The following is a 23283-nucleotide window of genomic DNA, read 5'->3' on the forward strand; positions in this document are numbered from 1 at the left end:
TCATGCTCCAGGCTACCATCTAAATGGTATTTCAACTATGACTGTCTGCAATTTAGCTAGTTAATAAGTAAGCGATGATAAAAAATAACCAAAACTGATGAACGGAGACTGAATGCCGTGTTTTCTCCATGATTTCTATTCTCCTCAGATATCTCAGACATATCTGAGAAGATATTTAAATTTATGGCTCTCGCCCAAGAGCTGTGTCCAGAAAATTAAATAGTATATCGTGAATTTTGTCAAAATTATGTTGAAATATTTCCAGCATTTCAATGTGATAAATAATGTCTTTTTTTTCATTTACTACCTTCACAAAAACCAGCACCTTCCCATCCACTAATTCCCTTCAAAACCAATTTTTGATCTCAGCTAGGAATATCTGTCCTCATGAACGTAAATTCAACGTTGTTTGTTGGATTCTTTATACAGTACTGAATTCGGCTCCGTAAAGTATGATAATGACTGAGCCTACCAAATAAATATAAAATAGGACCAAATAAATATAAGATAGGACCCAAAATAGAATATAAGCCCACCATTCTACTATAATGTCTCGTAATTTATATTTATGACCGGCCTTCTATGGAAATGGGACCACTGTGCAACGGTGTCGTTTTTTTGGATCTCCAATACGTAGCATAGGGAAATAACTTCCAACTTCTTGTCAAAATGTAAATAAAAAGGTAATTGAAATATGATTAGTGTACGATGATTTTTTTTCTCCGAAATGTGTAGAAAAATAATCATACTAACACAATTTTAAAAGTTTTCAGCATCGCGTGCATATCAAATAGATTTTTATCATTTTTTGCAAGCCTTTTAGCCTTAGAACAGGACCGTCGATAGTGTCAAGATCATAAAAGCAATCAAGGAAAAGTGGCTTTAAATACCAAAATTAATTCAGATTTCATTTTCCTTGAACAATAATGGAAAGCAATGTTTACCCGAAGGAAAAAATGGCCGTCCAAACTAGTTAAAATTGTATGCGCACTCTGCGTTACGAAATTTTCCCTAACTTGTCAAACTGTCATCTATTCAGTGACCTGCCCATAATCGCATATTTGAAATATTTGCATTTTTTTTGCGATTTTAAGTTAGGCTACCTCTAAATTCTTAAATTTTTCATCCAACTTGGTAAAATCTAAAAATATCAAAAAACTAATAAGTTCGAGCATAGTGACCGGATAACTGTAACACTGGAAAATTATGTTACTGGTGTGTCATGTTCTTTGAATAAAAATTAACGCAATTAATTTTCACTCAAATATCAATTCTAGACCAACATTTGAAAAGGGCGTAACAGCCAAAATTTATTCCTTCTGATTCTTTGTCTACATATATAGCTGTATATGTGGAAGAGGAATCAGAAGGAATAAATTTTGACTGTTACGCCCTTTTCAAATGTTGGTCTAGAGTTGATGCAAACATTGCTGCCGAAGATTTCATCTCAAAAAGTGTTTGCGTAATTATCGTTCCATGTCTCGCATGTCTACTTTTGTCTATTGTTAAAAAATATGCGATCATGGGCATCGCTTTTTTTCTCAAGAAAATTTGCCAAATTAAGAAAACTTTTTGGAAAAAAAAACAATTTTACTCAATAGCTGAGTAGATGAAACAGTTCCATACTGCAAAATAAATTTCAGAAAGCACTCTCTTAAAGAAGCATTGGCTTTGCTCGATAACTAGAATCGATAAAACCTCCCAAGCTAATTGTCATCGTGATGAAAGTTTCAATTGAATTGTAGTCATCTTCACTTTTGTGACCACCATCGATACATCGCGCAAGATAAAGAAGCTCGGTTTTCACCACTATATGCCCTGTTGCACATTTTTTGTCACATGCTCCACATGAAAACCAATTCAGCGGAATGACGAGATCCTTCAGCAGCACGCATAATCGGCATTCATCGACCTTACACCCAATAGCATGCCCACCGTCTCAATGAGACGCCACTCGAACGCGTGCCAATATTCAAATTCTAACATCCACCCGGCTCCGGCTGCTGCCGCAAAGGACTCTTCGACACCGCATCAATCAAACTGCGTGCCTCGCTCCAACCTGCCTGTGGTACCTACCGAAGAGGGCGCCCGATGCCGAGATCGCATTCACTCTCCTCCTCGAGGAGTGCGGGTAGGCAACCGTCGGTCGTCGCCAGCGGAGTGGTGCGGCCCAAGCCCGCGATGCAAAAATAACATCGTTGTAAAAATCACCGCCGCCGGGGGCGGTTCGATGCCTGCTAAGTAGCATATTACATATTGCGCGAATTACGCCTCAAGTTGTCGTCATTCGCCCGCCATAAAGCGGGCACCGTTCGCATCTACCTGCGCTGCATATGCATACCGTTTGAGTGTGTTATTGACATTGAAATCAGAACAGGTAGCTCCGATGACAACAAAAACGACGACAGCGGGCAGTTTAAGAACTGACACTTTTCTGACGTCAAGTACGCGCTGATCCAAATTCTTCTTACTGTTGCACATTAGCTAGAGTGTGTTAGTGCACTGTCAACCGACCGTAGCGTAGCGGCGGCTATCGGTCAGGATGCGGAAGCCTCGAGGATGTGCCTCGTCATCTGCCCCATCACCCGCATGCAATTAATCATTCGCCGTATCATTCGCTCTAACTGCCAACGGACTGACTTCCTCGGGGGTCAACCTGTTCGAGCGCTTTTCATGGCGAGGAGGAGAATTCAATGTCAATGCGGTTCAAACACGATCTCGCGCGCACGCGATCGAGGCTTTTTGCACTGGTCACGGGGGAGTGCCTCTACATACTCAATACTCGGCACACTCGGCGAAGTGCCCGGGGCTGGTAGAGTGGACCTTGACTTAGGGAGTGGTTTGCCAATTTGGTGAAAGGGACCAGTTCCCGGTCGAACAGGTTGACGAATGGCATGGGAAGGCGATCGGTGAAATAAAAAGTTATGGGCGCTGGTCAGTTCGCGGTTGATGCCGGCTAGACGACAGGAACAAACAGTGCTAAATGGACGTAACCGAAAAGTAGGATTTTTATGTAAGTGTCGACTTGCGGTTGCTGTTTGCCCAAGACTTGACCGGTGGACCGCTATCCAGACGGGAGCCATCGCCTTTTTCAAAGTTTCCTATGATTGGTGATGTTTAACGGACCCCGCCGGCAATATTTGCCGATTGTGATCTGCAAATTGAAATGTTGACTCGGCGAGACAAGGCTTCGACGGTCATGCAACGGGGCAGCTCAACCCTGAATTGAGGCTTTAGAACCTTCTCGGAGAGGATCATGATCACTGGGTCGGGCCAGCATTAGAGCTCCGATTAACTGGTTTTCAATTAAAATCCGTTCACCACCACCAGAAGCGTGTGAACCGCATTCGGGGCGCTATGGTGATCGAATTCTTCTCGCTTCCATGTGGTAGCCACCAAATCATTGGGCGGGTAAGTGCTGCGCGCGCTCAATTGGCATCTCATTTCCATGCATTAACGATCGCGTGCATAAAGACCTACTGTGAACCGTCAGGGATGGATTTTTGGGTGTTGACCCGCTTCGTTGATTATGTTGTAAGCGAATGGTAAGTTAGAACGCTTTATTAATAGATTGCTACGGTGAAATCAATTAAAGTGTGATTCATCTCATCGAGAAACTTCATTAGCATGTCAAGCTCAAAATTTACTTTGAAAAATCATTAATGTTTACAAATAATCAAATAACATACAGCAAGTTCAGAAACGAGTCGGCAAAAAAATTAATATTGTAGAAGAAAGCTTTGTAAACCATACTTCCTGCAATTTTCAAGATTTAGATAAGCCGACTTGTATTTCCAGCACAAACCTAGATCCGCATCTGCCCTGACAAGACCCAACAATTTATGTTCTCGCCGTGTGCCGCTCGATCGCGATCGTAAATACCCCTAAGCGGGTCAGTTCTAGAGTCGCAGAACCCGCGGTTGGAGGAGGGCACTCGAAGCGAAAGTGAATCGAATCGAGCACGGTACGTCGCACCTCACCTGCACCCAACCCACACGCGTGCCGTCTAATACGGGATCACCTAATTAGATTTTTATTATTTTCAATTATTTCACTGCGGTAGGTGGCGGTGGTGGCGGTGCGCACGATCGCGATCTGTGTGGATGGCCGTGAGCCGGGATGCAGTGATTGGTTATGCCAACATCATCATCATCGCTTAATTGCCACCGATCGCGGGTCCATGTTCTAGATGATCTCGAATCTAGATCAACGATCGATCGCCAGCAGCGCTGGGAGAACTTGGCATGCTGGATCATTCTGAGAGGTGGATGTAATTGCGGTTCCATTTGAGCACTCGGTTATATAAAATCCGAACCCCATTAGAGCCATACAGGGGGGAAGCTTTGTATAGTTTGTATAGGAAGATTATGATCATTGAGATAAATAAATGATCGATCAATCGCGCTCGAGCAGGTGTTAAGAACAAAGGAAATAGTTTCGTTAGGTGCTCCCGCGCTTACTATTCGATTCTACTTAGCAGTTGCGAACAAGCGAAGGGGTATGCCGGCGTTCGTTGATTAATGAACTATGAGTTGTCCAGCTCGAAGGAGGAAATAACGCCGATTCATAAATTCTTTTGTCTCACCTGAACAGCACACTAGAAGGTAATGTTTCTTGTTATTACACAACTGCGTGTTCGTTCTACAAATTTTCCAATGAACTCATCGACAAACGTTTTGCACAAAAATCACCCAGTGACACATTTCAACTCATTTAGAAAAACATATTCCCCACATTATTCAGAACTTCCCAAACTTCTAATTAATATCACTCTTTCAACACAAAATCTACTAACCTCGATGCTGTAGGATTTCTTGATGGCGAACATTTCACGGTTCTTCTGAGCGGCAGCGACAGCCATTGTTAGCAGGTATGTGTCTACAGATATTCTCCTCGAAACTTTCCTCCAAAATTTGCAGAACTTGACTGTTCTAGCAACTTTCCGTTGGGATCACTGTTCACCGCAAAAATGTTCTGGTTTGAAACTTTTGGCTTTTGCAAAGTTGCCTTTCACTTTCCAACACTTGGTTTTCAGCGCGAAATTGCTCCGGAGTGTCGAATTGGTTCGTCTAGTGCAGAACTCGTTGCTGTTCCTTGTTTTATCCGTCTGCGTTGACCACGAGCTGTGACTGGAACTCGTTTGTCTTAAACTTCTTAAAACTGTTATTCACTTCTCAGAACGATATCACTTGTTTCAAGCAAATCTGCCTTCCTTCAAACAGCAGCTCCTGTGACTTCTGCGAGTTAGCGAAAATTACGAACAATTCCTCCTCTAAGATACTTTGCAAAAAGCAAGCAAACCAATGAATGCATGATACCCTTAGGTCGCTATCAGTTTAAATACCTAACCGACCGATGCGAACCAACGACGCCACCGACGACGGCGACAACGCCGATGGATTGAGCCCCCTACCCGGACGTGCGACAACAGCGGGCCCGCGTGCGACGAGCCGTGTTGCGCGACACCAAGAGAGCGAGAGCGCCGCACATTGCATCGGTCAGTTCGATTCGCATCCATCCATCATCAGCAGGGCGGGCGGGCAGGTAGATCTAACGGACAAACACGTGACTGGCATAGTTCGGTTGGTCGCTCTCTCACTCGGCTGCGCTCCCCCGCACCGAATCGAGACGCAACAATTCAACGTTCCAATCATAGTCATGGTGCTTCGCTACACAAAATATATTGCTGTGGTGGAGATTTTGTTTTGCTTTTCGGTTCGAGAAAAGTTCTTACGATTCCAGTTTTCGGGAATCGTTACATTTTTTTTGCGCCGGGTCGGGCTTTGCAAACGTATCAACAGGTTGCTGTCGTCGTCGTTACCGTCGACGCTCCACACCGGTGCTGCCTCAACCTCAAGCCGCGTCACCGTCGTCGCCAGCGCTGTACTTTTGCTGCGACGGCGATGCTACACGATAGCCCTGTTGTGGTGTGATAAATGAGCATGGGAATCGGTTACCGAAAACGGAACGACGGTGGGAAATCCCGCCGATATTGAAAGGGGAATGAAGGGATTGCTTACGCATCGTGGAACTAATCGTCGGAAAGGAAATTCAGAAATCATCAGTAAGGTTCATTGACAATAATAATTACCAACTAATTAGTCCACTAATGTAACTTTTTTCAGCATAAATAAATTAAAATAATATGTACTGAGGTTATATTCATAATTGTTAGTTTCTTTTCATAAGTTGATAATGTACATTGTACATGTACACTCAACCAGCGAATGTTATTTTTTCTTCCATTTTTTTATAAGACCAAAATTTGTGTAAGAACTCAGCGTATGAGAAATTGTTGGATTATTATACAAATAATGTATAAAACCTTACAGTTTTGCTGGCTATAATAACTATACGTGTAGAGCTTACATTCCTACATAAGAATCTAGCAATTTCAAAGTTATTATAGTACACATGTTAGTAGGTTCTTATACAGGACTAGCTGACACGCCGAACTTTGTCTCACCTCTAACTGATTATTTTACAGAAAATTTTTTTTGCATTCCCAATTTAATTAGAAGAAACTTAATAAACGATTGCACTTTACCATAACTATATCGACCAAAAGAACAATCAAATCAAATGAAATTGGGCCAAAATATGTTTATCGTATTCCCGATCATTAACACTTGAATGTAACTAATATTTTGAAAAACCATACATTGCATTCTAATAAAATATATTTTATGAGATCAATTTGTTTCAGTGGGATGAAAAATTAAAAACTTTCTCTATGTAAAAAAAAATTGACATGATATGTTTTCATACAAGTTTTTTTTTTGTTACATTAAAAGTGCCTCGATTATGTAATTTAAGCCAGTAGAAGAAGCTTCTTTGAACTTTCAACTTTTTCTCTCAGGATTCGAAACACAACGCTAAAAGACAATCCGTACACCATGTTGGCATACTTTATTGAATATCTGCTACTAATGAGGTTTTTGAAAGAGTTTTCCAGAGAATCCTTGGTTTTGGATTTGAATTCAGAGATTGCGATTTCCGAGTATTGAAATAAATTCTGATTGAAATGTCAGAAAACTGCAAATCTGAAAAGAATCAAATGGTTAAAAGGAGATTCTCATGATTTTAAGCTTTGAGTTATGCTCATCAAATGTTTCTCTGCTATCCGGGTCTACAATACCGTCATCGGGAATGACAATGGGTCTAGGGGGTGAGAATGGGTCATCGCTCCCACCGACAGTATGGAGATCTGATAACAAAATCGATCAAAAAGGTCTCTTATATTTTAGTTTTCTTGCCGTCATACACATTTAATCTATTCTACAAGCATTCCAAGCAGTTGAAACAGTGATCAATTTTCACTCCCGACGGCGGTACATGAATTGTTTGGCATGAAGGAATTTGGAATTCCGCTCAAATTTGTTTACTAATTATGAAGGAGCTCTTTCGGTAATGATTGTTGAATATTTATCAGATTTTGCGGAAATATCAGATGTTTTTAAGATTTCTCGTTTGCAGTTTCATGAGCATTCTCAACAATTCGTGTGAATTCTCGAAAGATTGAAAATATTGATTAAGATATTACAGGGCGGACTCGATTATCCGATAATCGAGCCACTTTTTTTGTTGCTGAAAATATAACTTTTGTTCAAATAATCTTTATTCCAGTAAAATAAAAGCTTAGAAAATATCCCGTTGGTTCGTGCATGGGTTCTGACGGTTTTGACCACCGTTAGAGATGTGCGCCGATCCGCAAATCGTCGGCGGCAGCGTTTGTCATAATTTTGGTCGGCGGCGTTTTCGGCGTCAAGCCGAATACCATTTTAAGACATTAACAGGAGATTTTTTTATTTTCGCCGAAAAAATCTAATCCCTAGGAAATTATTCCAAGCTTTTCGGATTTTTGACGGGAAATACTCTGAAGTTTCCACGGAGATTTCTTTGAAATTTTCACGGGAATTTCTTTAGGGTATTTTTTTTCCAAAGCAGATTTTATATAATTTCAACATAAAAATTGGTATTTGTATTGATTTTTTTTTAATTTTCACGGGAAATTGTTAAAAAAAATTTAAGGGTTCAGATATTCTTCGGAATTTCCACAGAAAATGTCACTTGCTGAACAAGACATACGGCCAAAAATCTCGACCAGGAGGGTTTGTGGCCCTTCGGTCCTTCTCGTCGATTGGCGAAGGTCATTCGGTGGAAATCCTTTTTTCAAATGCCACTTGACCGAATAACATGTTATGGCAAGAGTTATCTAGCCAACTTCCATTGGGGCGAAACGGTTATAAGGTTGAAAAAGGGTTTGACCGAAAAAGTCATTTGGCTGAAAGCGACATACGGGCGAAGTGGTCATGCGAACCACGAACTGATAATTTGGCTGAACAAATTATTTTCCCCAACAGATCATTTGTCCGAAAATGGCGTTTGGACGAAAATGTCTTTAGGCCGAACGGGCAGAAAGGCTGAAATTGTCATTTACCATATCGTCATATGGACAGAAATATAACGTCATTCGGCTAAATGGCCCTTTCTGCTAAATGAGCATTTCAATCAAGCGACCTTTTTGGGCCATATGAGCAGTTTGACCAGACAACACTTTCGGCCTTACAACAATTTCGGTCAAATAACATTTTCGACCAGATGACCCTTTTTGCCAAACGAAAAGTTTGGTCCAAAACGTCATTTTGTGCTAAATGTGCTAAATAAATTACACCAGACTTCTTTTCGGCCAAATGACCTGCTCTGCCAAATCTCTTCCAAGTGATTTTTAATCAGACGAGTTTCGGTCTTATGATTTGTTCGGCAATGACATGCCCGACCAGCTTTGGGCTTTATGGCCTTCGACCAAACGCTCCTCTTCCTTAAAAATGTTGACTTCAGAGTGAAATTCTTTGGGTTTTAATGGGAAATCCATGAGAATTTGAACGGCAGTACTTTCGGCATTTCGAAAGCAGTTGTTTAGATTTCGACGGAAAATTCTTCGGAATTTCTATTGAAAGTTCTTCTTTGTTTTTATGGAAAGCTTTTTGATGATGATGATGATGATGATGATGATGATGGTCCCGCCACATACCCCTACAAAGGTTTGAGCTAGACGATTTACCTTTAAGATAATTTATTGAATTTAATGTAATAACAATTTAATCAGATTTGGAAAGAACAAAAACAATCTGATTACCATCACAGATATGAATTACATAACTTTCCATTACTATACAGCAAAAAATGTTAGTTAAAAAACAGTTGTTTTAATCTTCAGATTCTCATGTGCATCGGTAGTGATACTTCTAGTTTATACAAAAATGCACAACTTGTGATACCTCTCGCACAGATTTCAAAAGTTCCACCAAGAATCGCGTTTCATGTTTTCACAAGACGTCGTCACGCTCATCACTCGTAAGCATAAACAAATTTAATAATCTAAATCGTCAACAAAACTAAAACTTGTGTTACCACTCCGTCGATATCAAAAGCTTCGGTATCAACCGCGGGAACAAAAATCTACCAGATAGCTAATTACTAATCCGAAAAATCATTCAAACAGTTGAAAATGCGCAAGTCGGTACATAAATTTAAAAAATCATCCATATCTGTTTTGCGCGCGCGAGACTCAAACTTTTGTAGACTACACAAAAAAAGGTCAAATTACAATTACGTCAATATATATATATAAAATCCATCATCATCATCATCGAGGCGAACAAAATTGTTTATCAGAGCCTAAATAAATAAAAAATACAATTGTCCAAACAAAATATCCGTAGGCCAAACTTCGTCATGATACAATAATTAAGGATTTAAAAAAGTTTACTAAGTAGCTGTTTAAAAGTCTCTTAAACTGTGATAATGTAGTTGCACGTTTGATATGTGTAGATATCGAATTGAGAATTTCCGAAATTTCAACGGAAAAATTGTATGGAATTTTCACAAGAAATCCTCTGGAATTTCAATTTTGTTTCGGGAATATAAACCGAGAAATTAAATGGAAATTTCGAAGGTTCTTCGAAGTTTCCACGGTAAATTCTGCGGATTTCTGCTAATTTTAATCAGCGTGGAAAACTGTTGAACAGGGGCGTAATACTTTCAAAAGGCGACCCTTCGCAAAAATGTCGGCGGATGCATGATGCCCTAAACTGTTGGCGGTGGCGCAAAACCTCTTTCCACCTCACACCTCCGGAAGATCTGGAAGTTCCCTCAAAAAGGCAAATCTGCGAATTTCATCGAAAAAAGACCAGGATTTTATAAATGCATTCGTTTTCATATTCTGAGTATGGATTTGATGTTGTGGCCTAAACATGTTTACTATGACCCTCCGGAAGATCCGGAACATCCAGAAAATGACAAATTATTAAATATCATTGCAAAGCACCACTTGCGATGACATTATTAAAATGGAAATTATTTCATTTGATTTATTTAAACCAATACCAGTGTGGTCTTTGTAGTGATCTTTTGGAAAATTCGAATTATCCATTTCATTGTGAGGACAAGCACATTTTTTCTTACTATGAGTATGAATTTATTGTTTTTCATATAAATATTCCGGAGAAGCATTTGGTGGCATAAGTTTCAACGCCATCCTCAAAATCGGTGCTTTGAAATGAAGTTTATGAACTTGACATCTGTATGAATGTTTGATTTTAGTTCCCTTAGAAAAGCGAGAAAGACACTATCACCACTAGATGGAATAACTTTTGATATAAGCCTGGCACAAATTGGATACGTTATGGCTGCGTTTGCTTTGATTTTGTGTTATGTTGAGCCAAACACGACTAATATTTTTATGACTCCGGATAATCGAGTAATTTTCTCCGGTTAATCGAGCCCCGGATAGTCGAGCCTCCGGATAATCGAGCCTCCGGATAATCGAGTCCGCCCTGTACCGAAGAAGCCGATATCTTTAGCCAAATAAAGCGAAAATGAACACAAAAAGAAAAACTGCAGGAAAAAACACAAAAAGCAACGACGCCTAAAACACAATTTGTTATTTTGTAAATGCTGTTTCTAAAGAATAAAGCCGTCATTTACATGATTCTAGAAATTAAGTTTCAGCGAGCAAAGAGATTTCATGAGAAAAATGGCAGAACGTAGTTCGGCGAATACGAGGCGCGTGAATTGATTCACTAGAAATGAGCGAGAAGAAATGCATTTGTTTTCAACCTCAATTTATCCAACGGAGATTTGCAGAATGTCGGCCTTCGGAGCAACTGCGGATAAAGTCTAACGGTGAAATTTTAGAAACAATGATATCTTTTTTATCTCATTTTACGGTAACATTATTCACCGATGTATCGACACTAATTTCAAGGAAAATCAAAAACTTTCGAAACGTGGAAAATCCGAACGAATTAAGGCCAAACGAGAAGTTGTAAAGTCTCTTGTCCTATCTGACAACTGTCTGTATTTCTCTATCGTGCCCGTTAGAGTTTGCTAATTCAACCTTGAAAGTCAGATACTTTTTTCATTCAATTTTAGTATCAACGATGAACATATCGTTCGTTAGAATTGAAACTTGCGTTTGTGTAACTTACATCCAATACATCAGGACACAAATTCTTCTTTGTTTCATCACGAAATGATAATGAAGTTTTACCAGAAAAAATCGTGCTTGCTGGGCACCAGAAGATGGTTTCTAATGAAATGTTTTTAAAACACTTGTTTAACACGCTTTAGAAAAAACAGGTTCTGAAGTTTCCACATTCGGAGGTTTTAAAAACGGTAGTCCTCATTCAGAGTGTAAGAGCTTTAAGTTAAACAATTGCACCCGTTGGTAAATACGTAAAAAATTTCCTAGGTACAACATGCCTGTTGAACGACTCAGTTTCTGGTAGATCCGTGGCTGACATAACAAGCTACTCCAGATAGGACCTGCTATACTGCATAAACAAAATTGAGAAGATTACATTCTAGTTGGATTGGAAGATTGGAACCTATTTCTTTATTTGATCTTCTTGCTTAATAAAGAAGAGATGAGCTTGAAGGAAATTGTCTATAAATATTTTTAAAGCAAACACACGGTTGCGGCTGCCGACAGCTTTCATGCTGCAGTTGAGAAGTGTTAGCGTCACATTTCATTGGTATCGCTCGCCTGAACCTAAAAGCGTGGTTCAAAAACGAAGGTTTTTTTTACATTAAATTGATAGTTACTCAGTATTTATTTAGCCATCATATAAAACATAATGGGAAGAGATGTCGTAAAATCCCGTTGAATCGATGTGTAACTTATCGATTACCCTCGATTCTTGTCGATTATTAAATCGATAAATCGTTGGGAAGTAATCGATTCAAAATTGATCGATTATCGATTAATCGAAGTAGTCGATTAATTTGCGATTAATTTGGGCTTCGAGGCAGTGTGGTTAGCTTCATCAGTCGTCTAAGCGCATTAACATGTAATGAAGAGTGGGTTAGATTCCAGCCCTGGTAAGAAGAAAATTGTTCGTAAAGCCGACTGGGTGTTATGCAAATTGTGCAATAATGTGGCAGTTCAAGTGAGGTTTGTTTTTACAGCCGTCAGAAACCATTTTTTTGTTTACCTTCCTAGTAGGGTTTATTTCTAGTCATGTTAGGAAATTTGGTTATTCAACTGAAATTAAAAAAAAATATTTGAAAACAGCAATAGACCTAAACCCCCTAAGATTATTTTTTAAGTTTCTCTAAAATTTGCCCGATATAGGCATTTGTATATATGTATACCCTTCGAATTTATTCGCACAAATTCTTCTAATGTCTGAGATGTGTAAGAGAAAATTCATAAAAACTTTTTGGATATTCAAACCCTATGTAAAACTTATTTGCAACAAACAAAGGTGAGGTGAAAGTATTTTCTTACCATAGACAAAGTCATATACACTTGCATTTTTATACCGATCTTGGATGTACAAATCTTGGTTTAAGATTATTTGCTGCAATTTTGACTGAACGAAGATATGATTATGGCGGTACCTTTGAGTGCCGCAGTAAAAATAACTTTTCAGCTGAAATATCAGTAGAAACTCATGAACCGATCCCTTGGCTGTTCACATCATGCAAAAAGGATTGAAAATGCTTAGCTGAACTGAGAGCGTACACTCTTAAATTTTCAAATAATGGTTGAACTGGTGTACGGAGTTTTGTGGCTGCTTTGAGTGCAGCATTGAATAAATAAGTTGGAATATCAACAGAAATTTACAAACCAAGCACTCGACTGTGCGAATCTCGTTGAAAAATTCATCAGTGTTCACAACATTTATTTGTTTTTTTTTTTAATTATCCTTGATCTATATCATTTTTTTATTCATTAAAAAGCTCAATTCTTTTTCTGCGTGCTGCTAAATAAGTTCTTTTTCTTTGAAATTACAGAGATATTTCTTTAAGAAATGCAAACTAGTAGACAAGTTTTCTTACTTTTTCACTCCATTGAAATTAAAAGCAATTTCCCGTTGAAGTTTAAAATATGTTTTCATGTAAATTCAGCTTTTAGTTTCTTTTGGAAGCTCAAAAAACATCTAGTAGGACTTCAGAAAAAAATAATGATAAAAGTTAAAAAAAAAGCCAGAAAATACCATAGATTTTCCACTGGAAAAAGAACAAGATTGTGAAGAATTTTACCTCGAAATTATCAAAGAACGACAAAGTTATTCTTATGCTGATCCATCTGCAGACCACTAAAAAACAATGAAACAACTGAAAACCAATATTGGCAATTGACAAAATACCTCAATTATAATTCAAAATAACTTAGTCGGAGAAGGAACTTCGACTGAAGCAAAAGTGTTACGAAGTCGCATCAATTTAAAAAAAAAATATCCTCGTATTCTTTTTAAAGTCATTACGAAGAAACCATTTGAATTTTTTTCTGGCTCATTCAAGTTGACTTGAATTGAAGATTTTAATAATAGAATTTATGCTCAGTTTGATGCCATATAGTCAAGAGCAAAATAATTCTTCTAGTCCCTTAAAATAGATATCGATGTAATAGTAACAACTGTTCCTTCGATCAGCTGACGTCAAAGACCATCTGAGTTGACGTCAATGAACTGACGTCAAAGTATCCCTGACCATAAATAAAAGCTGCTTAGCCCATGTGCTTAGGTTGTAAATGCTAAGGTCATGCTGAGTATGGGAGGAAAGGTGAGCGAAAGCTACCTGGTCTAATTGCGAGCATTGAATGTTTACCTGCTTAAAATCCGTTGACGTCAATGCAAAGTACTGAGATCGGGAAAACCAATTGCACTCGTATACAAGTGATGTTGGCAATGATATTTTTATTAGAAAAGGGACGAATGAAAACAGTCTTGATAAATGCTTCTGTGCTTAATGAGTTTTAAAATAATAGTCAAGATATTTACTTAAGTTGGATATATCTTTATGTTAGCAACAATTTATTGATCTGCAGGATTACATCAATGTTGCAAATCTTTGCCCAAAGGAAGCAAGATTTCTTTGCTGTTAAACTAGCTTCCTTTTCTTTTCAAAAACATTAATAATAATCTGAGTGAAATGAAATAATTAATTGTTCTTTCATCGCTTTAAAGGAAATTTACACAATTATAAGATTTAACAATACTTCCAGTAATTGCAAAATCTTAGAAATGAATTAGATGAAATTAGTTTGTTTATGTTGTAAGGCGTTTGCACTACGTTTTTTTAGCGAAACGATGTGTTTTAGCATGAAAACCTCAGAAGAATTGCATTCCTTCAAAATTGATCACGTGGGAGGGTTCGATGATTGAGATTTATGAAACCAACACCAATCAACACTGGTTGGAAGAGCCTATGAACTTAATTTAATATTTGTCAAACCAACCTGATATCCTTGTCGATTTCTAATCAGTTTGATAGATGTGCAGATAAACAAATATTTATCATTATGACAAACAATGGACTGCGGGATTGATACTAGTACTGATGAAATGTATATCAAATAGACTCAATGATATTATATGATAATAAATTATAATTAATATGAAATGTTCTCAATATAAAATTTATACTGCAATGTGATGATGATAGTTGGTTAAGATTGAGAGAGGATGTAGCGATGAATCGTGTATTTATTGAAAGTAATTTTAAATAGTAATTGTGGGTTTGATTCTGTTGTTAAAGAGCCTCACGAAATTTAATCTACTGTCATGTTTACATTAATTGCTATTAATTTTTAATCCTTTTTTTTGTCGTGCCTTCGCCTATTGCCGTTAGTGTCATATCACCTGCACAAAAAAAGTGACTTAATTGTGGGCGCCTTCAGCTTAAAAAATCTCAAAATCATTTTCTTTGTCTAACCACAACAACATTATTCCGTACGTCCCACCAAATTCTCCATTCCCCTTCGATTACACTCTGTCACGCAATTCGCACCTTTCAGACTCCGACCCTCCACACCCCATCCATCTATCTCACCCCATCCAGAATCCATCTGTTGGAAGGTAGGTGTGCGCGCACAATTTCGCATGGAACTGACAACAGTGCCGAGAAAAAAAGTGTATCAACACAAAACACCCACCGACCTACCGGACCGTCCGGTTCGCGTACCGCCTTCAACAGCAGCGACGCTGCATTGAAATCTCCGCATCTCGCTGTTCCTTCCATTCTTGATGTTCGACTGCTACGTCCACGGGCGCAACGCAACGCAACACAGTGTTGTTCTCTCAGAAGCGCACAGGTGCGTCATCGCGCTGCCAGCGACCGCAACAACAACAACACTGGCTGATCGTCGGCCAAGAGCAAGATGTTTCATTTTAGGGAACAAGTTCACCGGGGAAACACCGCTATTGCGCGTGTGCTGTATTCTGATTTGTTTCGACGGTACGCGCGAGGTGGGTAATTCTTCTGCCCCTTGATGAACAACAACGTCGTCAACGTCGCAACACAGCCAAGCCACCGGCAGCGATGTGATCACAATTCAGTCTGCCCGTATGAATTTCCACTGGATCATTAGAATGATAGGCGTAGGTACGTACTTTGCCTAGTCTCAAGGCTAGAACTGCAAGCTCGGTGCGTCAATGGTGTCTGCTTTCGGGCTCTAATGGACTTCCTAGGAAAGCGGGAAAGGAAAATGCCCATCGGTGCCAAGTCTGTGGGGTTTCCCACGTCATCTTCGTACATCTGGTTGGTCTGGATTTGCTGCGCTGTGAGTCAACGAACCGATCTTCGCAGACTGCATCACTTTGCGGTGAATACCAATCTCGGTGTGATACAATTGTTGTTCTTGTCCGTCCATGTATCGGAAAAATTGGACTCGAGGGATTATTCATTGAGGTGCGATAGTCAAAACAATTCGCGAGGCATGAGGTAATACAGGCTACCTGGTTCGAGAACACAGTCAAGTTCGACGGGATATGGACTTGACATTGATGATTCTTTCAAGGATTCGAGGGGCTCTGTCGCAGCAGCAACAACAAACTTCATCAGAAGCCCAGGCAGCGGCAGTGGTGGTGCCTATCTGCCAAAGCGAGAACCTGAGTCAATTAAGCCAACCTGCTTAATTCAAGCGTGACAAGTGAGGGTTTTTGCGCAACTCAGAACTTGATTAAAAATGGATTCCAGTTTGTGTTCTATCTTTTGCGGTGGCATGATTTTGAAAGTGAATTTTTATTGGGTTGTGGTACGAGAAGTTGCCCTCACCACTAAAGAGGTACAAGTTCCTCCGGTAAAGTTATTGCTCGGAATACAGGATGTGGGGTTCTTGTGGCCGCCGAATTATAGTGTCGATCCATTTTAGGAACTTTTGACGTTCACCTTGAATGGGGATGAAAGTTATAGTTGTATAACTTGTTACATATGACGTTATGTAAGAACATAAAAGGAGTTATGTAGTGTAAATATTGGACATTTTTGATTGCTTTATTTGACTTAAATGAAGAAGTTTTTCTACTGTGAAGCGAGTGATGCCGGTAACATTCATCCATTGTAGTTATTCAATTATGCAAATTTTTGCAAAATTGTTCATCACCGTTTCATTGTGTTTCGCAATCTTTTTGAATGAATTAGTTTTTGAATGGAGACATTTTTGCTGAAGAATGTATTTGTTTATTTTCTCTGGAATGATAACAAATTGTTTAACATGTATCAAGAAAATTTTAATAAATTTTTGATCTGAAGAAGACTCAAAGTTTTCACTAATCCAGGTAATCCCCGAAAAATTTCTTCAAGATTTGTCATATTAATCAGTTATCTAGGAACGTGTTTTCAGAATTTAATCTCGACTTTCGGCCTTTCCCAAACATATTTGAACAGTGGAAAACTAAAAAAAAAACTGATGTAGAAGTGAAGCTGTATATAAAATTAATATGGTCTCTGTTTTTATCCGCATAATTCGAAAGTGGTTTATACGTTACTTTTTCGGATTACGGCAGTTTGGCCGTATGTCCATTTTAGCCGAATGGCATTTTTAGCCAAATTGTCCTTTCTGACAAACGAAAACTACCAAAACGGCCTAACGGCAATTTCGGTCAGATGGGTTTCCTTCTAATGCTTTGTTCGGTTCTGTGGCCTTTGGCCAGATGATATTCGACCAAGCGCTATCGATCGAATGGCTCCCTATTCGCAACAACGAAGGTAAATTCTTCACTCACAGTCTGACAGTTCCTTATGGGTTTTTACTGTGGAGGAACAAGAAGGGGTGATTGGCGGTCATGTTTCACGCACAGTCTGATAGATAGTAATGCGTTTTTGGCATAAGAGTGAGTAGAGGCATTACCTTCGTATTCGCGAATCGTTTGGCTGAAAGTCATTCGGCGGAAAGTCATTTGTCCGGACGCCACGAATAGCATGTCAGGCCGATAGTCATCTAGTCCAGAGCTTCCCAAACTTTTTGGATATGCGATCCCCCTAGCAGAATCCTACAAAGCTTGCGACCCACTAAGTAAATGTATATATTTTTAGAATTTGGATAGAAATGAGCTCGCGTTAGATTAAGCAAATTATTTAAAAAAAACTGTTTCATACCCATTCATTTTGTTCACAAAATTTCAGCAATGTTTTTTTCTGATCTAGACTTGGCATTCATTTTATTATGTTTATGGGAGAATAAAATTGTACTGAAAAACTTCAATTTTCTTGAAAAATAATCGTTCGTTTCCCAAAGAAATTATTAAATTTGTTCAGGACCGGTTTGAGGATAAAGATGGATAGATTCATAAAGATTAATGTCGTACTACTAATTTGAAAGACAGAATCTTTGTATTTTTAAGATGGTGATAAAAAATGAATGACTAATAGTCACTCTTTCTGCACTGGCGGAGTTAAACTGGGGCACGTGACCCACAAAAATGATACTTATTTTCGAAAGAATATTTGAAGAAATCTAGGAATTTCTTAAATAGTTCCTTAACAAATGAAGAAGTTCTTAAAACACAGTAACTTCTTAAGCAGTATCCAAAGGAATTCATAAAGAAATTCATTAAATGATTTCTCCTAAAAGAATTTTGGAAAGTTTTCCCAAATAATTTTCTTAAATAAAGGTAGGTATTTTTTAAAGGAATTTCTGAAGGGTTTTCTGTAGGAATTCCAAACAAATTTCGAAGGAATTTCTAAAAGAATTTACGAAGAAATTCCTAAAAATATTTATAAAGAAATTCTCGAAGGAATCCCTAAAGGGGCTGTTCATATACCACGTGGACAGATTTAGGCCAGTTTGGGAGTACTTACTCAAAAATCCCTTCGGAAACTCTAGGAAGAAATTTTTGGAATTCCTTATAAAATTCTTATAGGAATTCCTTCAGTCATTCCTCCGGATCTTTTTAAGCAACTCTTCCAGAAATGCCTTAAGACCTACAAATATTCTTTTAGAAATTCGTACGGAATTGTCTTTAAACATTCTTTCGGGAATCTCTTCAGAAAATCCTGTAGGAATTCTTTTAGGAATCCTTCGTAAATTTCATTAGGAAATTACATTCGAGATTTATTCGGAAATTCTTTCCAAGAAATCCTTTTGAATTTCCGTTAGAAATTTCTTCGAAAATTCCTTTTTGATTTCCATTTCATTCTTCAATAATTTTACGGAAGAACTCTTTCATGCCAATTACAAAAACCCTAAAATTTCGGAATTGCGGTCGTTCCATCATCATATTTCTTCGGATATTCACAAGAACTCTTTGTGAATTCGCGTATTAGTAAACATTTTCCAGTACTCATTCAGGTGAAATTTCATAAATTTATTTAAAAATACGTTCGGAAAATCCTCTAATCATTTTTTCGTAAAAAAAAAATACTCCAGGAATTAATTCGGTTGGTCATTCAGAAAATATTTCAGGCTTACCTTCAAAAATTCAGAAATTCTTCCAGTTATTAATTGCAAAATACTTCAAGGATTTTCTTCTAAACTGCTCCGCACATAAATCTAGTAATACTTCCATTCATTCATTCATTCGAAATTCATTCTCTATATAATTTGTCCTAGAATTCTTTTAGAAACTCCTTCAGGAAATCCTTTAGTGAGGAGGAGGAATACTTTCTAAACTTTCTTCAAAAATTGTCCAAGAATTCTTTTAGAAACTCCTCCGAAATTTACTCCAGGAATTTATTTAGTAATACTTTCAGAAATTCTTCCAGATATTCTTTTGTTTCGGCTCCCGTCACTCCACCGAAATTCCCTTCAGGAATTTATGAAAGAATTCTCAAAAAAATCAGAAACTCATTGTACATTCCTCCAAGAATTCCTTCGAAATTTCCTCTAAAGAATATTTCAACAAGTTCTCAGAAAACTACTTCGGAGATAGATCCAGAAATTCTTTTGGAAATGCATAAAGATATTCCATCAAAAATTCCTATAGGAAAACCTTTACAAAACATTTAAGGAATACTTGCGTCTTGAGAATTTCTTCGGAAATTACTTCCGAGATTTCTTCGGAAATTCCTCTAGAGGTTTTCTCAAAATTTATTCTACGAAATATTATGAGTATATTTTCGGAAATTCTTCTAGAAATTCCCTCGGGTTCCAATCCTCTGGAAATTTGGTCTTACGGAAAATTCTTCGGAAATACTTACGGAAAAACCTCGAAAATTCTCCACTGGCCAGTGGTGATATATCAGTTTCCTACCGATATTCTTCCCTCCCCCTTCATACGGGAGCTTGGCAGAGGGAAGGTCGTGTGATATGTGCCATCACAAATATTTCCCTCCGCTCGCTTTCAAATCAACTTCTATAAAAACATTCTTCATGCCTGCTGTATCCTAACGGAATTATCAATTCTATGCTTTCGCCTCTAATTCTATCATGAACATGTACGTCTTAGTTTGTACATCTTAGTTTAACGCTAATGATATGGATATTAGCATTTCCATATCATTAGCGTTAAAAACTTTTTCATTTTTTAATAAATTTCCGAAAAAAATCCTTCCAGCTAAATTTCCGCAATAATTCCTGCAGGAATTTCTTCATATGATTTTCCTGAAAAGATTTCCGAAGGAATCCCTGGACGAATGTTAAAAGGAATTCCTGTTGTAATCTTCTAAATTATTCCTGGTGTGAATTCCTGGAACAGTTCACAAAAAATATGAAGAATTTCCTAAAACACATCCCGAAGAAATTTCTAAATAAATTTCCGAACAAATTTCTAAAGGATTTTCCAAAGACAATCATGAAAAAACTTCGGAAGACTTTCTCCTAAAGGAAAACCGAAGGGTTTCCTTAACCGATTCAATAGGGATTTCTTTTTGTCGTATTTCAACATAAATTTGGGACATACTGCTTCAAAAATGGATGCAAACGATGAAAAAGTAGAAATATGGGGAGAAATAATGGTACTTGAAGCATAATTAAACTATTTTTATCAAATAGCAGTGTTACCAGAACATCAACGGTATTCCAAACTATTCTTGAGTTCGGATCTTGGAGGTCTACAAGATTAGCAGAGTAATTCAAAGGTTCCCGAGCTTGTGTGTCAGTTGGAGAAGCCCTATGGGACATCATTACACCAGTATATACAAAATACAACATTCCAAGAATATCTACGGTACCCCTAATCATTCTTGAATTCAGATCTTGGAGGTCTTCAAGACCAACAGAGTGATTGATAGGTTCCTGAGCTTGTGTGTTAGTTGTAGAAACCCCATGGGACATCATTATATCAGTATTAAAAAATTTGGTACTCCAAACCATTCTTGAGTTCAGATATTGAAGGTCTACAACACCAATAGAGTTATTCATACGGTTCTGAGCTTGTGTGTTAGATGAAGGAACCCCATGGGACATCATTACACCAGTATATACAAATCACAACATTCCCAGAGTTCCTCCGGTACTCCAAATCATTCTTGAGTTCAGATAATGGAGAGTTCAAGACCAACAGACGGATTCATAGGTTTCCGTGCTTGTGTGTTAGTTGGAGAAGCGCCATGCGACATCACTACATCAGTATATAAGAAATTCAACATTCCCAGACTAGCTACGGTACCCCAAACTATGCTTGAGTTCAGATATTGGAGGTCTACAAAACCAACAGAGTGATTCATAGGGTCCTGAGCAGTGACGGGAAATGTCATATCGATGTCATGGGACTAACTTGCTAATAACTATTCTCACAAGTCATTTTCAATTATGTTTTTCTTTTAAACATGTAGCCCTCAAAGGACCCGAAAACTTTTTCTTACAGCTAATTTCTCTAAATATGATATTGGCGGCGTGAGAGCCGAATTAGTGTCAAATGACATTAATGTCATGACATTCCGTGACATTTTTTTAATCTCGCCCTCATGGCTCACACTTTGTATTTAGAACAATGATCTGTTTGACAAAGTTCTAGGACCCTTTAAGTACTGCATGTTAATCAAAAAATCCGAATTGTAAATGACTTTTGGAAAAAGTTATTAGAAAATTAGTAATAGCAATGCCATGACATTTTTTGACATTTCCCATCACTGGTCCTGAGTTTGTGTGATAGTTGAAGCAACCCCATGAGACATCATTACACCAGTATTATAATGTATACACAAATCACAACATTCTCAGAGTTCCTGCAGTACTCCAAATAATTCTTGAGTTCAGATATTGAAGGTCTACTAGACCAACAGAGTGATTAATAGGTTTCTGAACTTGTGTGTTAGTTGGTGAAGCCTCATGGGACATCATTACACCAGTATATACAAAATACAATTTTCCCAGAATATTTACGGTACTCCAAACCATTCTTGAATTCAGATCTTGGGGGTCTATAAGACCAACAGATTGATTCAACGGCTACTTAGCTTATGTATCAGTTGCAAAAACCCCATGAGACATCATTACACCAGTATATGAAAATTATAACATTCCCAGAATATCTACGGTACTCCAAAGCATTCTTGAGTTCATATATTGGAGGTCTACAAGATCAACAGAGTAATCCATAGGTTCCCGCGCTTGTATGTTACTTTGAGAAGCCCCATGGGACATCATTACACCAGTATATACAAATAATAACATTCCCAGAATATTTACGATACCATTCATGAACTATTCCAACTCATAAAAATAGTTGAGACATCGAAGATTTTCATGTTGATCGTTTTGAATATTAGGTTCTGTACTCAAGGACAGTTTGGAGTTTCGTAGATATTGAACGAATTCTGTAGTGTGTCTGTTGTATTGAAGTCCCGTGGAGCTATTCAACTAATAAAACTAGTAGGGACATCGAGGATCTTCATGTTGATTGATTTGAATATTGAGATCTGTACTCAAGGATAGTTTGGAGAGTCGTAGATGTCAAACGAAGTATGTAGTGTGTCTGTAATGGTGTTACGAGGTACAGTGGAGCTTTTCCAACTCATAAAAATAGTGGGCCATCAAAGATCTTCTTGTTGATCCATTTGAATATTAAATCTGAGCTCAAAGACAGTTTTAAGTATCGTAGAAGATCAACAAATTCTGTAATGTGTCTAAAATGGTGTTAGGAGTTACCTTGGATAAATTCCAACTCATAAAAATAGTTGAGACATCGAAGATCTTCGTGTTGATCGTTTTGAATTTTATGATCTGGGGCATCATTGCGCATCTCCTTTCGACAGCTCTTTCGTATGACTTGTTGCATGGTTTGCTCGTTTCGTGTCGAGGTGCGCAATGCCACCCCTGTATTCAAGAACAGTTTGTCGTATCGTAGATATTTACCGAATTCTGTAGTTTGTCTGTAATGGTGTATTGAAGTCCCGTGGAGCTATTCCAACTCATACAATTAGTAGGGACATCGAGAATTTTCACATTGATCGATTTGAATATTGCAATCTGTACTCAAGGATAGTTTGGAGAGTCGTAGATGTCGAACGAAGTATGTAGTGTGTCTGTAATGGCGTGACGAGGTACCGTGGAGCTATTCCAACTCATAAAAATAGTGGGTACATCAAAGATCCTTTTGTTGGTAGATTTGA

General features: G+C 38.1%; 1 protein-coding gene across 2 annotated transcripts in view; it reads right to left on the reverse strand.

Annotated features, from left to right (window-relative positions):
- The window catches only part of LOC134218485 (tyrosine 3-monooxygenase), a 73831-nt gene that overhangs the window by 19572 nt on the left and 30976 nt on the right, over window positions 1-23283 (reverse strand). The window contains exon 1 of one of the 2 annotated variants that reach the window (XM_062697547.1): window positions 4796-5234. The exons of the other annotated variant lie outside the window; for it this stretch is intronic. Within the exon in view, the coding sequence (XP_062553531.1) occupies window positions 4796-4861 (66 nt within the window). The 5' untranslated portion in view covers window positions 4862-5234. Of the gene's footprint in view, window positions 1-4795; window positions 5235-23283 lie in introns of those variants that run through there. 2 annotated transcript variants of the gene reach the window in all.

The sequence above is a fragment of the Armigeres subalbatus genome, chromosome 2 (genome assembly GCF_024139115.2).
Source record: "Armigeres subalbatus isolate Guangzhou_Male chromosome 2, GZ_Asu_2, whole genome shotgun sequence".
NCBI lineage: Eukaryota > Metazoa > Arthropoda > Insecta > Diptera > Culicidae > Armigeres > Armigeres subalbatus.